Source organism: Platichthys flesus, chromosome 4 (genome assembly GCF_949316205.1).
Source record: "Platichthys flesus chromosome 4, fPlaFle2.1, whole genome shotgun sequence".
In the NCBI taxonomy this organism is placed as follows: Eukaryota; Metazoa; Chordata; class Actinopteri; order Pleuronectiformes; family Pleuronectidae; genus Platichthys; species Platichthys flesus.
Genome location: NC_084948.1, coordinates 20,327,472 through 20,342,930, shown reverse-complemented (window position 1 = coordinate 20,342,930; position 15,459 = coordinate 20,327,472). Strand labels below are relative to the sequence as shown.

General features: G+C 41.3%; 1 protein-coding gene across 2 annotated transcripts in view; it reads right to left on the bottom strand.

Annotated features, from left to right (window-relative positions):
• The window catches only part of esamb (endothelial cell adhesion molecule b), a 39,807-nt gene that overhangs the window by 6,586 nt on the left and 17,762 nt on the right, over positions 1 to 15,459 (bottom strand). For both annotated transcript variants that reach the window (XM_062386450.1, XM_062386452.1), the window contains exons 2-4: positions 3,548 to 3,693; positions 1,454 to 1,655; positions 867 to 1,022 (exon numbers count right to left, since the gene is read on the bottom strand). In XM_062386450.1, the coding sequence (XP_062242434.1) occupies positions 867 to 1,022; positions 1,454 to 1,655; positions 3,548 to 3,693 (504 nt within the window). The remainder of the gene's footprint in view (positions 1 to 866; positions 1,023 to 1,453; positions 1,656 to 3,547; positions 3,694 to 15,459) is intronic.

The following is a 15,459-nucleotide window of genomic DNA, read 5'->3' as shown; positions in this document are numbered from 1 at the left end:
CTCAGGAGCGTCCGGAACAACGATCAGCAAAGTAAAGCTCAGAGGCGACTTATCATCATGAACATGGGTTATGAGTGTGACCTCTGCCCCAGGTGCATGTAGGTGTCAGGGTCAACACGGAGGAGCGGGACCTTTAGACAGGGTTGAAGATCATTTCTCTACTGGACAGCTAGGCTAACTGACAAAAAGCTGTCTTTATTTTAACAATGGTAGAAGAGTTATTATAATAATAATAATTTATTTTTAATGTACCAACATCCCTGAAATCATGTTTCTGTAATAATACTGTTAATAATTTTATCTGAAGCATATTTTATAAGAAAATCAAACCAAAAACGACATTAAAATGTAATCTTTATAAATTTTATTAAATTAATTTAAAGTTAAATTGTATGGACAGTACTTGTTTACCACTGTTCTCTCCTTGTTTGGATTAAAGTGTCTGAGATCAACTCTCATCTGGATTTTCGACAACTGGAATTAAAGTTCACCATCCTTGGAGAACCTGGACATCAGACATCAACTCTGAAGTTCGTGTTTCACATATGAGGAATGTAGCAGGAGATTCAGAAGAGAGGTGTCGAGCAGTAGAGCAGCAAAACTCAAATTTCTCGAATCTGGTTTTTCCAATCCTCGTTGGTGTCTTCTACGTGCACGACACATCTGTTTATCCTGAGATATTTGTATTCATTTTATTTTTTAAAGTTGGACCTTTTTTTGCTGTATCGTCACATTCTCACACAATTTACCAGACATTTACCAATGTGGCGCTGTCAGGAAAAGTTTCCGTAAAATGAAAGAAGTTCAGTGCCTGCCTGAGAGCAGCTTACACGTGAGAGCTACTTCCTCATAATCACAGTACTCACTCTGCATCGGCGAGAAGAAAACCTCCGACAGGGGCGCGGCCTTGGTCCACTTGTACTGAGGGATGGGTTTTCCGTGACTGGACTTACAGCTCAGCGTCACGTTGCCCTTCACCACTGGGTTTCCTGTCATGGTGCACACCGGCGGAGAGGGGGGGACTGGGCGGAGAGACAGACAGTGTTATTAAGTTAACAGAAGAATAAAGGATCAGTGACCCCTTACTGAACTTGATCATTTGCATATTAGTTTTAATCCTGTGCCAGTGACGTGGAGATGGCAGAAGCCATATTGTAAAAAAAAAATGAAAAAAAGTGTTTTGACGCCCACCCCTCCCCCTTTGTCCCATCTGCTGCTGGAGGATGACATAATGGCCTGTGAATCCCTCAACAACAGATGAGTTTTGTTTGTACAGTGCTTACTCACACAAATACAAGATGTTTAACAGACGGGTCCAATCCAAAATCCTCCAAAATATGTTCGGCATTTGCTCTGGCTGGATTTCCAAATCCAGAGAAAAGTGTGAGCCGCGCCGCAGACTGCTGTGATTAAACCTGACCTCTGAAATTGCTCTGACGCTGAGCCGCCGTACCTTTGACATTGAGGTGTATCTCTCCTGAAATGCCATTACTTCTAGGGATGAGGACGCTGCAGACGTAACGCCCCGAGTCCGACTCCTGTGTGTTGTTGATGTAGATGGAGAGGTTGGCTGAGGGCATGGCCGCGCTGAAGCCCACCCTGGTGGTGTAATCGCTCTGACCGAGCCCGACCTCACCGGAGCTGAAGTTTATCACCTGCACAGAGAAAACCCAATCATGGAAACCCTTTAAATCTGTCTTATTGCAGAAAGTATTAAGTATTATTGCACAAATTAATTCATTAGTGTTAATTAGGATTACGCAACGGCAATTTCCGTTTAACTCTATATCCTCAAACAGTCTTTACATTTTATTTAAAGTGCAGATTAACCCTATAACAGAAATCGATGTGCTTCATAAAGATAATCCGGACATGTACAGATGGTGGATGTTGAATTTTAGGCTGATTTTCTGTTTGAGCTAAGCTCAGACATCGTACACTGAAACTGTTCAGATTATAATAATCATGCAAAGACCCTTCACACACACACACACACACACACGTACACACACACACACACACACATGCACTGACAAACACACACACTCACAGACACACACAATATGGGCAGATATATCTCACTGGAGGTCCGTGCTTCATATAGGAGGTTCCGGGGGAATCAGAGATGAAATGTCATTAGTGTCATCCGTTCATTAATGTCACTCATCCATCTTTCCTTCCTTCCTACTCAGCAGTGGTGTTGGACATAATCCTAATCTCCACAGATCATCTTTTTTTCACCTTGCACATCATCAGATATGTTTCTCAGAATGTTACAGAATCATGAAAACAAATAATGACTCCTCTCCTCTTGCATAACATTAAGCAGTGAAGAGACAGTCCCTGGAAGAGCATACAAAAAAAAGACACAACATTATAGCAGCTGTCTGGTTTTTAACGTCGTGGCTCATCTGTGTATTTTTGACTCAGGCAGGAAAATAAAGTTTTCAATCACATTCCTTATGTTTCAAAGTGTGAATAAATCTACAGTGATCTGCAACAACATTACCTGGTTTCATGTTGTGGTTAATGGGTGAGCTCAATGGTCACTAATAGGTGGACCATGGTCTGGATCCAGACTTAGAAGCCATTGTACCTGGACATTTAACCTGTAAATCACTAAGAATTACTTTGAGAGAGCATCTTGGAACAGTTCTTTTTTTTTCGTTAGCAGGCCAGGGAACTCGCAGACCAATTGCATGACTCGTAAATAATCTCACAATCTCACAACTCAGCCAATCAAATCTGTGAATTCTGATTGACTGGAGTCGGAGAGTGAAATACACAGAGCAGGGAGCGAACGAGAGGAGGAGGAAGACGGTAGGAAGTGAGTCAGAGAAGAGTTACTTCAAATGGTTCAAAAGGAGAAAGTCAACTGCGAAGAACCAAGTTTTAAACAAAAAAGAAAAGGTGAAACTTAACTTACCCTTTAATTTAAGTTTTTTTTGTATGAAGCACAACAACTACCTGCTTTGAATTATTTTGTAGTTGACATGAAGATTATTCATCTAATATTTCAATAACTATTGCAATGAATCACAAAACTATTTAAGATATTATGATGTTTCAGACCTTCGCTTGAGGAAATGTTCTCTATCTGGACCTCTCTGAAGTTGAATCTAATAACCCAGGTGTAGCTGGTTATTCTATAGGATTTACTGAAATTAATTTATTTTGAGCTTTCTACACGATATCCAACAGCCATATTGATTAATCTGTTGATTTGATCTAGAACATCGCTCGTGTTTTTGTCTTCACATCCACTGAAACTATTGAATTCAAAGAAAGCAGCAAATGATGGTATTAGATAAGCTGGAGAGTGTTTTTGTAGTTTGCTTAAAACAACTTCAATAATAATATGATCATCAGAACACTAATCATGGTCACAGCTCTGATATTTGGGTTTATCGATGTCTACATTAGCATGAGTGAACTGTACTTGACTTGAATCCCTGTAAAGAGTCTCTCCTGTCCCTGCTCCACCAGAGGTCAGATCGGGGTTAACTACACAGCAGATCAGTGCAGATCCATGTTCCGACCTCCTCACCTGCCTCGACTTATTCCCCATGAACTGCCAAATGACAGAGTTCCTGGAAATGTCGGAGTTGGGGCTGTACCAGGCTTGTAGCACCACCATCTCGCCTTTCACCACCTCCAGCTCCACTCTGGGGATCTCCACCTTGTGGGTGTCACCTGAAACACAGACCAGTATGGAAATGGTTAATCTCCTCCGTTATGTGACAGAGTTTTTTAACTTATTTACATTTTTATTAGTTTCTTGATTTATAAAAGAGCCATTTTTCTTTTCCGTGGTTAACACTTAAAAACTGATCATAGATGATCAGTGACAATGATGAAGATCACAGAAACACACTCAAATAATTAACTGATTCAACTCAGTTTATTTAAAGTTTGTTTTTAACTTTTTGTCTCAATCTGTTTTGTGAATGAGAGTTTTATTTTCATTGATCGATGAAATATTGCTAAATCTAATCATGTTTATATTTTTGAAGTGATCCAACCGATGTACTGATGGTCAGTATGAGAGGACCTGCTAAGAATGAAGTGGTATAAAAAGTAAAAAACAGGAACATGTTATGAAACGTTGAGGTTTATAAATGTGATATCAGTTCACCGATCTGTTAACATTTTCATAATCAACAGTGATCATTCGATCTAAAAAATGCTGAGACACAACAATCACATTTTGCGCTGTCTTCTACTCTTTTAAAATAAAAATATATATCAAGGCACAGTTAAGGCGAATACAAATGCATCAGAATCATGTGGGAGCTGAAGAAAATCTATTGATAAGCAGAGACTGTGCTTTAAATAAGTGTAAAGATAATAACATTGAAAAGAAAAATCTCATGTGAGTTAAATGAAAATGTCCAAATGTGACATTTGAACGAGAAAAGGTTTCTGGTCAGGTTGAAATTGTTCAATTAAATGCAGAAGTTAACCTATAAAAGAAAATATATATATGCAACATTAAAAATCAAAAGCATGTGTTTCAGTGGAAAGTTCAGATCTCCTTAAGTTCCATCTGCATGGTAGCCTCTTAAAATGATTTATTGATGACTGTAAACAGGATAAAACATTTTTCAATTTCCCTTTCCATTACATTAGTCCTCATGAAGAATAAAGGGAGATCAATCTCCAGGCAAATGAGCACAAAGTCCATAAAGCACATCTACTTGTCTTAGTGCATCAATGAAAAAAGCTAATCTTAAGAAATTAAGAAAAGGGGATGGTAGGAAAAAATTGTGATCGTCTATTTATGATTCAAGAAGTGTATTGTCTAAGAGTCATTCTCAAATCAAATTATGCCTGTTGTAAAGATTTACCAGGGAAGATATTCAAATATAAAAAACTAGCATCTATATCATGAAAATATAGAACGAGAAAAGAAGTTCTTCCATAAACTAATGGTCAGCATATAACATGAGTATACAGTCAAGAAAATACAAAGCAACTCCCCCCTCAATTACTGCCATTGCTCAAAGCTTAAATACATTTGAAAACGAACAGAAGAAGATTGTTAAGGAGATGAAACAATGATCATAATGATGTGAAGGAAGAATCGAGGAGAGGAAAGGAAGCGAAAGAAAGGGAAAAAGATGATGGGAATCTTTAAAAGAGGAGGAGGAGGTCTGACTCACAGGGTGCTCCGTCACCCGAACCCGACAGCTGCAGCTGGATCAAGTGATCCCAGCAGTCGGTGTCTATCTGTGTCTCCAGCTTGAAGATGGGCTCAATAAAACTCAGGCCAAGTAAAAAAAAAAAAAGAAAAAGTATTTGTTGCCACTAAATCCCGTGACTGCAGCAAAACTGTGGAGAGTTTCCCTCGTGTACTAACATATACAGAGGGAGTGCATCCTTAGAGAGAGAGAGAGGGGGGGGGAGAGAGAGAGAGAGAGAGAGAGAGAGAGAGAGAGAGAGAGAGTTATGATCTCCAGCTGAGATCTCCGCATCTGTTCAGCCCAGCATGCCTTCCTCCTTTTCCAGACTGAAAGCATGTAGAGGCAGAGATTTAGCAGATTGGTGGTGGTGGTGGGACGGAGGGTTGCACCGGCCGAGAGGAGGGGAAATATATGTGCAGGTGTGATAGAGAAAGACAGAAAGCATGAGGAAAAACAGAGGAATGAATTTGTTTGGACACGTGCTTCTGCCGCAGTGACTTGCTGCTTTCTTATTCCTCCCGGGACGATGTGACCTCGGCTGCTGCAGCGCTCTCCTGTCCCCTTAATTTCTGAATCTCTGAATCTGGTAAGTCCTGCTGACTAATCCCCAAACAATCCTGGGCTCAATCCTCTCACCTCACATGAGCAAAAGAGCTCAGCGGGACATGGATATGATGTAACTCACTTCTCCCGGCAACGCCCCCTTCGTCATATCATCATAATCATCATCACGGCAAAAGCATTTACATTCTCTAAATTCCGATTAGCGGATGGTTTTGCTTTACATTAAATCGTATGCATGTCATGCGATCTGGGCTGAGCCGGTTTGTGGATTTCACGTGTCGTGGGTCTGAAGTAATGCGCTCAACACGTCAGGAAAATCTGGTAACGCGCTCTTTAATAAATATAAAAATCCAACATCTAAAAAGGGCAGAAAACATCCTGTCATGATTATATAAGAAAATAAACTAGGCAATATTGATTATATTTTTACAAAAATGATAGAAACTGATTGATAAACTTGAGTTTTCTTTAAAACGCAGCCGGATTCATCTTTCATCCAACAAAACTGTGCTACACAGAGACCCAAAAGAGGATGTCACAATTCCACTGTGGGTAAAAAAATTACTTTGAGCAGAGAAACTCTACTCGCGTGAAAGATGATTTCCCCCTCGTCACTGTTGACATAATTGAACCACAGATACAAAGATGGAAAACGTGACAGCTTCCCAAAAGTGTCACGATCACAAACTGGTGGTCGGCTGCAGTAGAGGTCACACGTCCCACCTCCTCCACGTGAACAGACGGGAGGTTTACCACAAAAACAGTCAAATCACAATACACCCACAACTCTGATTTGTATTGTGTGCCATGAATACAAAATGCAGGCAGCATCTAATCGTAAAACATGTCTTCCTTTCTATCATTTGCTCAAGTCAGTGGTGTCGAGCAAAGCCACCTCCTGAACATGCTTGAGATTAACATCTTTACCATCATCCTCACAGCTGCAGCAGCCGTCGCTGTATCGGCCTGTTTCTGATTCACAATGTCCGGCAGCCCAGAGTCTCTTTTTTATAGATTTTTTTCATTTTTTCACAAATTCTGTTAAAGCTTCAATCTCATTTCCACCTGCTAATGTTTTTGCAGTTGCCAATAAACTGATGAGCTGCGACAATAATGCAACAATGTGGAGAAAGACTCATGTTCGGGACGTGATTGTCTGCATTGACAACGAAAGCCTGGGATCTCTTTGCCCCGTATAATGCTATAAAGTGCTGTGTTGCGTCTTGATTAATATACATTGTGTCGCGCAGAGCAAACAATCAGAAAGGATCAGGTTTTCTGTAGGTTGATGAGGGCATGTTGCACTCATGGGAGTGATTGGCAGCTTTAGGGGCCATGCAGTAGTGGAGGCCGACGGTAATTCTGAATGATACACAGCTATCCCATGATGAAGCAGGATAATGCCCTGTAGTCTCCCCACTCCAGACTATTCTTATGCTTCTTTGAGCAGGTTTATCCTCAGAACTGTGTCATTCAATTGTTTATTAAATGAAGGAAAATCTTCACTAATCCGCGGCCGTCTCCATCTGGGATGTGTGTGTGTGTGGCTGCAGACACACACACACAGACGGAGTGTTCAAGATGTGGATATGGGTATGAATTCAACTTAAATCCCTCACAAGAGGGAAAAAAAATGGGAAAAGCTGCCAATTAAGAGGGTGCAGATATGATACCATGTGGCCTCATTAAACTCGTCTTAATTATATTTTGCCAGAGGCTAATGCTCTGCCACGCTTTATATCTTCTAATTGGATTCTTCTCTTTAGAATAAACAATGTTTTTTGTTTTCCTGCAGGGCATCCTGGCTTTGAGATGTTGGCACAAACTCAGCTGCAAGAGCAATTAAGACGTCAGGGATGTTGGACCCGCAAAACAATCAGGGAGCAGTCGACCATGTCGCCCATGCACGTGTGCGCCAGGGGCGCAATTATGAGATCAATTGTGCATGAGCTGTAGTATCTCAAGCCGCCCATAGAGGGCAACACATTCATGTGAAAAAAGCAGATCATGTGATTATGACTTAAAAACCCCAGTGGAAATCATCATATCAGCAGAAGTCTCAAATCTCAGAACATTAAACTCCACATGTGAATTAATGAGAGGAAAGTAAAGCACCAGAGTGAGACTCTGAAAACCAGGCTGAGCAGGTTTAGGTTTAAAAATAACCACATAGGTGTCTCACTTGTTACTGGAGTACATGTAATTTGCATGTCTAACTAGGCATCTCGACCCAATTCTGCCGCGTGTTGTTGTGATCAAGTGAAGGATAAGAAGTCAGTCCCCCTCTCTCGACGCCCTCAGGGAACCATGTAGGCCTTTGTGAAGAAAAACTGATCCTCCTTAACCAGCCTCACTCTATCTCCCTGAGTAATCTCCCTGCTTCCTCCCATGTCTTTCTGTCATGTGAGTCTCTCTCTCTCTCTCTCCCTCTCTCACTCACTCTCTGGAGCTAAAGCTTCAGTGGAGGCTCTCCATTTACACCAAGTGAAAACCACAAAGGTTTAGGGTCTTAAAAAGGGGACGATGAGTGATTTTAAATATTGGTTAAAGGATATGTTGTAAAAATCCAACAATTTCTGTCCACAAACTTTAAGATAAAGAAACCCCTTCATATTTATAAAACATCTATATAGTTTCACCTTATTTAAAACCACAGATACCATATTTCATATTTTTACCATTGAGCCTTGCAATTATGTTTATTGAGATTTGGTGCTACATTACATTTTTAGTCACATGTCATCACTTGGTCTCTTCAAATTCACATGCTACGTTCGTAAAAGGCAGAGACAGGTTGTAAACAATTTCGACCTGCACTAAAAAAAAGGGAATTGGGGGCGTGGTCGGCTAGCAGCTGGGCGTATATTATGCTAATGATCCCCACCATTCTTCACACAGCTTCTCAGATATTTTGGCTGTCATGATTGTCAGCACAGGACACTTTTGTCTGCTAGTGTCCTCCGTCTTTGTAGAAAAACAAACTAATTGGTTTGCTTTACTGATCACTGATCAAAAGGGCATGTGGATAGTGAGCGCCCTCTGCTGGATCACGCAAACTTTTCTAGACAGTTCCCATCTACAAGCAATTAACGATGCGTCACAGGATTGCGGTAGAAATCAGATTTACACTTGTAATTTGGAGGTAAACATATGTACAACACGTCCTTGCAACCACACGAGAAGTTTGATTAGTGTTTGAATTCTGGCAGGTACGTGTTTCTGTGACAAACAGCAGCTTACAATGCTTTTCTGCAAAGACGGAACTCTACAACGTGTTCCGTCTTTGCCAAGCGGGGATCTGTGTCAGAGCAGCGATAACAAAGTCATCGGATGACCCCATAAACAAGGAGCCATGCAAGAACAAACAAGTTAATCATGAATAATTTAATCTGATTTGTTCCCCTCATTATATAATTTCATTGATGTGGCTTGTTCATGGATCTAGAGGCCCTTTGGTTTTTCACTTCAATTAAGCCATTTAACAAGTGAGACACTTCAAATGCAAACAGATTTTCCAGATGGGTTGACATCAAACAAGGATAAATAAGAACACAGATGATAACTGAGCCGGGAAAAAAGTGTCAGATCGGATAGGGAGGAATTTAGGACAGCAAAATAGCCTTGTCGTAGTAAAACTGCACATTGGACTGACCCTACAGGCTTCAAACAGATGGTGCTTCAATAATAAATATTTGGGGAAGGCTCCTTTAAATTGGATTACATTAGTGTAATCTCTGCAGCTATTTTAAACCATTTTGAGTGTGCTATCTCATCACAGTAGCTTTAATCCCTCTTAACTTTTGATTGTGTTTAAATTGATTCTCTTCGCACACATGGCTCCAAACTCCTGCATCCTCCCTCTGGTTCTCACTGCAGAACTCGCTTGATTCTACCCTCACGTGCACAAACATGCACACGTGAAGTCATGCAGGCAAAATAAATATATACCTACATACAACGTTGCACAGAAAGAAATAGACATTATTTTGGCATTATAATCTTTCGGTCAAAGGTCCCAGCAGATGACCCATTCCACTCAGAAGTCAGTTACTGTGCAACCGAGTTGAAGGATTTCAAAGCTACTGACTTATGAACTTAAAAGTTTATTTTCAGTCTGTAGCTAGATTTATATCATGCATTTTTCTTCAGACCCATATGAGGTCACAGTGACAAACTTGACCTTCACAAACAGCAGTCTTGGAATATCATGTTCAAGTTTCCGTTTTGCCAAATGTGAAATCATTCCCTTAATCTCTCAAAAATAATGTGTTCACCAGGCAAAAAAGGGTTTGTGAGGTCACAGTGACCTTGAAGTTTGACCTTCAACCACAATGTTCACCAGCTACTTCATTTATTTTTTCTTTGTATTATTTGGTACAGCGTAAAGAGAATCTAACCGCTACCAACACAGACATCACAGATCATCATTGGTGAACATAAACACTGCAGCTGCGCTCTGCAAAACTAAACAGGGACATGAAACTCGCAATAAATCTCTGTAAAGCTGAGAGGAACTTCTGTTTGTCTGTGGGTTCTTCACTGAGAGTGACCCCTCTCTCCTAGATCTGGTCATGTGGTCCCAGTGCACCCAGTAGAGCACACGCCTCCAAAAAGAGCCCAACAGTTACATTAAATTCAATAAAGCTGCACCAAATAACGCACACTCATAGATTTCAGCTTCCTAAATATGCCCGATTTCCACATCAAGATCAGTGAATTATTCAAAGGAAAAACAGTGAAAATTTTGAAAAGTGCCCAATTATGCAAAATTAAATGGAGTGGGACAAAAAACTGGATCTGCCCCCTGATCCATATCCACACACCAAAATTCAACGGTAAGTTTCGTGTTAATCCATTCGATAGATTGTGTGTAATCTCACTCACAATAAAAATAAATAAAAAACACCGGACATGGGTGAAAACATAACCTCCTTGGTAGAGGTAAAACCATCAGAAGCACAATTAATGCAGAGATGCATTGACGTCATTAAAAAAACCCAAAGCTGACATGTTTATTCATTGTGTATGTTGTGTGGGCGTGTCTTTCACCCCCAGCCTACAAACCCTCACCGCAGTTCAATGACCTTTTGAACCCATTCACACGCCGACTGTTTGTTTGTCCTCTGACTCTCCTTACAAGATTTATTTACATGCATGATTATGCATTTATAGCCACAGCGGCGACGGGCATGCTGGTGTGTTTATTCTGAATGCCTTTCATGTCTTCTTACAGCGCTGACATCCTACACACTTAACCACAATGCCCCTCGGAGCTGAGCACAACACCTGACAGGCAACAGAGGAGCAGGTTTCTATAGTCAGCCAGGGAAGGAGGGAGCAGTGGGTTTGATCACATGCAAATACCACACACACAGGGGATATAGGTGTTTACGTACGAAAACAAAGAGTCTCATTGTAGACCAACTTTACTGAATTATGCAAAAGCCTTGCATCTGTTTGTGTGTGCATACTAATTCATGAGCTGAGAGAATATTTAGACCCAGAGAAAGAGTCTGTAAAGTGGCTGGTGTCTTCTTGTGTTTTTGGTGAGTTGGTCCGTCCGACTCGGAGCAGTGGATGCCAGTGGTCTTTTTTATCCCAGCTGTCCATCACACGTCCCCCTGTGCCCTTCCTTACCCCTCTTCCAGCCAGCTCTGGGCTCCTCGTGGCAGGGAATGAAAGGCAAACTGAGAGCTTAAATGGGTCTGCAATGTTACACCACAACAGGGCCCATGACCACCCCGCCGCCCCCGACACCGACTCTGGTCTTTGAAGAAGATATTTATAAACCATTAGTGCGGCAGCTCGGCGAGGGTTGGCTGTTTTATCTCCCAGATCTGTCATGTGCTACCGTGCACGAGGCGAGCTGCGCTGACAGACTGACAGAGTGGCGGCTGATAGGACCTCTGCAGCACAAGCCCAGAGTGGTAGGCGGCGGCCGAGGGCCCACAGAATGCCTCGCCACTTCACTGCCGGTGGGACGTGGGGAGGGTTTAATGCAGTGAGACCGTAATTAAGAAGTTGAGTGATCTGATTACCGACTTAAATTGAGCTCTCATCAGAGATGAATTACAGGATGATACTTATGAGCTACAACATCACACACTGAAACGCCTCCCAAGCATCTGAACATCTGGAGAGAGAAACTGTTCTTCTTGAGTGTTTATAGGGAATCGCTAATAGAAACAGTTGTGTTCTTCTGGAAGCTTTAAAGTCTGCTAGTATTATATAAACTGTTGTTTTTACTTGTGAATATTGATACAAATTGTTACTTACATACGTAAATACATTTTTTACAGCTAAGTAACTCAACTGTATAAGATCTCTGTTTAAAGCAATTTCCTGAAACTCAGACCATGTCCACACAAGCTCAACAAACGTTTTCCTCTGCGTTTCTAAGATTGTAGTCTAAAGTCACTAGACTTTTAATGGCCTTCCAAAGGGCAGATGTTCAAAAACACCTGTTTCTATGAATCCGTACTAAGTAAAATCAAGCACTTTGGAAACAGCGTACTTCACAAAGGCCCTCTGTTGCTTTGTGTAGTCAGCATGCAAGCATGGTTGGACTATCTACAAGTAAGCAGCTACACGTATTCACAGGCGTTTACCTCACCCCATTTTGCTTGGACCACAGTGTTCTCTGCTACTTGAAGGATCATCGATGTAGACTTTATCGACACCCAATGACCTGGCCTCCTAATTTATGGTTAGTGCTCAATTGTGTGTTCTTCTCTAGATGGAGATGTTTTGTAAAGTGAAGGCTGTGTAGACGGAGATAATAGAAAAAAAAAGGGGGGAAATATCTCTTGTATCTTTAATATTAGCATTAGTGTAGACGTGGCTTAAGGTTGATAATTTTCGATAAACACCCATGCTGATAAATCAACCTTACTTGTCTAACTTTAGTCTCAATGAAAGGGAAAGTGTTAAAATGACAAATCACAGCTTTATTTTGACCTATTTCTTGGTTGAACGTCCCGAAGACTCTGCTGGTCGCCTGCCAACTGCTCGGAGCCAAGCAACACAACAATTATACAACTGTTCCTGGTTCCTCTCTCTTCTCTTTCCCCTCTTCCGCTTCTCTCCTCCTTTTACACCCAGCTCTCCTGTCTCTGGTTCTGTTGGAGGTTTCTTCCTCTTAAAAGGGAGTTTTGTCTATGCTTGATCATTGACCGGATCATTGACCAGACCGCTGAAAGCTGCAGAAATATTTGGCTTCCTGGTTTGCTAAATAGTAAAAGCTTATTCAAAATATTACTGTAATAAACGCCTTCTTTGATTTTAACACAATCAATCAGGTTTAAATTATACAGCAGTGAAACACATGCTCACCTCATCTTATATCTTATTCTATCTTTACCTTTAGCAGAGAAATGAGATGATTAATAATTAACATAACCTGGTGCACAATCCATTACATAGGCTAAATCAATATTTCAAATAAAGTCTAATAATAGCATGCTATTTTAACATGTATTTAGGACATGGAAGACATGATTGACTGCATATATTCTGATAGAACATGAACAGGTGCGGGTAATAGGTGAAAAATGTGCATTATTTAGTGAAAAATGAAGCCTGTTTTATTTACAAACTCTTTATGACACACCAGCCTGTGGATATTCTACCGCAAGTAGTTAAATCTTCAAAGGTACAGACTCAGAAGAGTCAGGCGCTCTTGGTCAGTGGTGATGGTCGCAGCCCCGCTGGCCCCCATCTCCACTCTACATTACATCTAACAGCCTGTTACAGGCAGATAGTGCCAGCTGGCCCTCTCATCCACACGCTCACATGATGTCCACCTACACTAAAGCTGCGGGGCCTGACCCAAGGTGAGAGCTACAGCTTCAGGTCTATGGAGACCAAAGGAAATCACTTGGCCTGTCATGTGTCCCACCTGAGCCCTGGCTGCTGCTCTTTTATCACATTTACTGTAAGGACACAGATTATGTTTGCCTTATTCACAAAAAGACAATTTTGCACTTTCCAACTTTTATCAGATTAATCTGAGTTTTCCATGTTTGTATTTTATATCATTAGGTCCCAATGCTATACTATATATAATCGAGAGAAATATTACAAAGGAGTTTCACAGATTAACGAGGTTAAACCGATTTTGGAGAACCAGGGCATGTTGATGACAAGTGGACAGCTGGAGCAAGACAGATGCATAATAACTGAGAATTGAGAGTTGATGGAATGTTACTAGAGAGGTGACATGAAACATGTGGGAACCATCAATAGAAATGAGCTTAGATTATAGCTGGAGATTGAGAGACTCAATCAAGGGAATAATAGCACAAAACCGACCCACTCAGTTCAGAGAGTCCTAAACAATACGAATATAAGGGAGAAAGAGGTTTAACATATTGTGAGAACCAATGGCAAAAGCTGGTAGACCTAAAAGAAGAAGACAGCAACCTCCCAGAACAAAAAACAGTCAACGTCAGAAGTCTCAGGCATCACCAGTTCCTGACATGATCCACTCCAACTGATTCACAGTTATCATAGCAGCTAAGTTGAGTCGGATTGAGTCAACACTTGAGCAAAGCTTAGAAACAACATAGCAGCTTTGGAAACAATACCAGAAGGTCAAAGCACCAGCTACTGGAGACAGAACAACCCGATCACTGCCTGGATGGACCTCAACAAAGCGTCCTTCACACTAGAGTGCTTGGCACTATGCAGAGCACTGATAACCCTCAATGAGGCTATGGAAAACAACACTAGACGCCAACTCCAAGGCAAGATATCATGACAGTCTGCCTGTTGCTGTTCTGCGTAAACTAGATCATCGCAAAGAGTGGATATGGATCGAGATTCAGAAGTGGAATGAGCATCAGCCTCAAATAAATACATGATATGTGCGCCAGGAGTGATTGAGACATAGACTCACCAGGATCTACTGGAAGGAGTCTTTCAGGTTGGATAAATTCCAAAATGCAGAAAAGCGATCAGGACTGAAAGGGTGAAGTTACCAGAAAGTAAGTAAACAGACATACAGGACAGCTACAAGTACAGAGGTGTCCCAAAGACTAATGGGAGCCATGATCATCAACTGAAAGAGGAAGTGGCTGGTATTTGAGAAATCAGTGGTTCCAAAAAGCCGACCCGACGGAAAGCTCAGAGGGTCTTAGCACAATACAAGGTCCTAAGCTCCCAACAGATGCTGGGCTCTACCACAGCAGACAGAACCCAAGGTTGTACAAAGACTTCCATTAAAAAGTCGAGCGCATGGTAGCAGGTTGTCAGTTGCACGCTGGGATAGTGTTCACAGAGGAGCACAGCCATGTGGCTGGTGAACGGGAACATCTGTGCCGAGTTTGGATTAGAAGTGCCCAAGTCACGATAGGACAATTACAAATGTTTGTAATTTTGGTGGATCCGATCCTTTAACAGCTGCTTCACCTTTGTCCCGGTTTCACTCACCTGTGGCACATGGTGCAGGTCACCTCCAACAAACTGGAGCTTAATTTAGACGTAAAACTGGAGCCGTATGTTACATAATGAAAAGAGGGGACACAGAGATTATTCTCCAACCAGATTAGATTTTTATCTGAAGTTGGTTGCTGGAAAATTTGCTTGTGCTGTGTTCCCTTTGTGGAAAAGCAGTCATTTGAGCAAATAAAGTACAACCCACTAATCGAGCAAATGTGGGCATTACAATTTAACTTATCCTTAAAGGGTTAATTATATTTAAATCAAATGATCT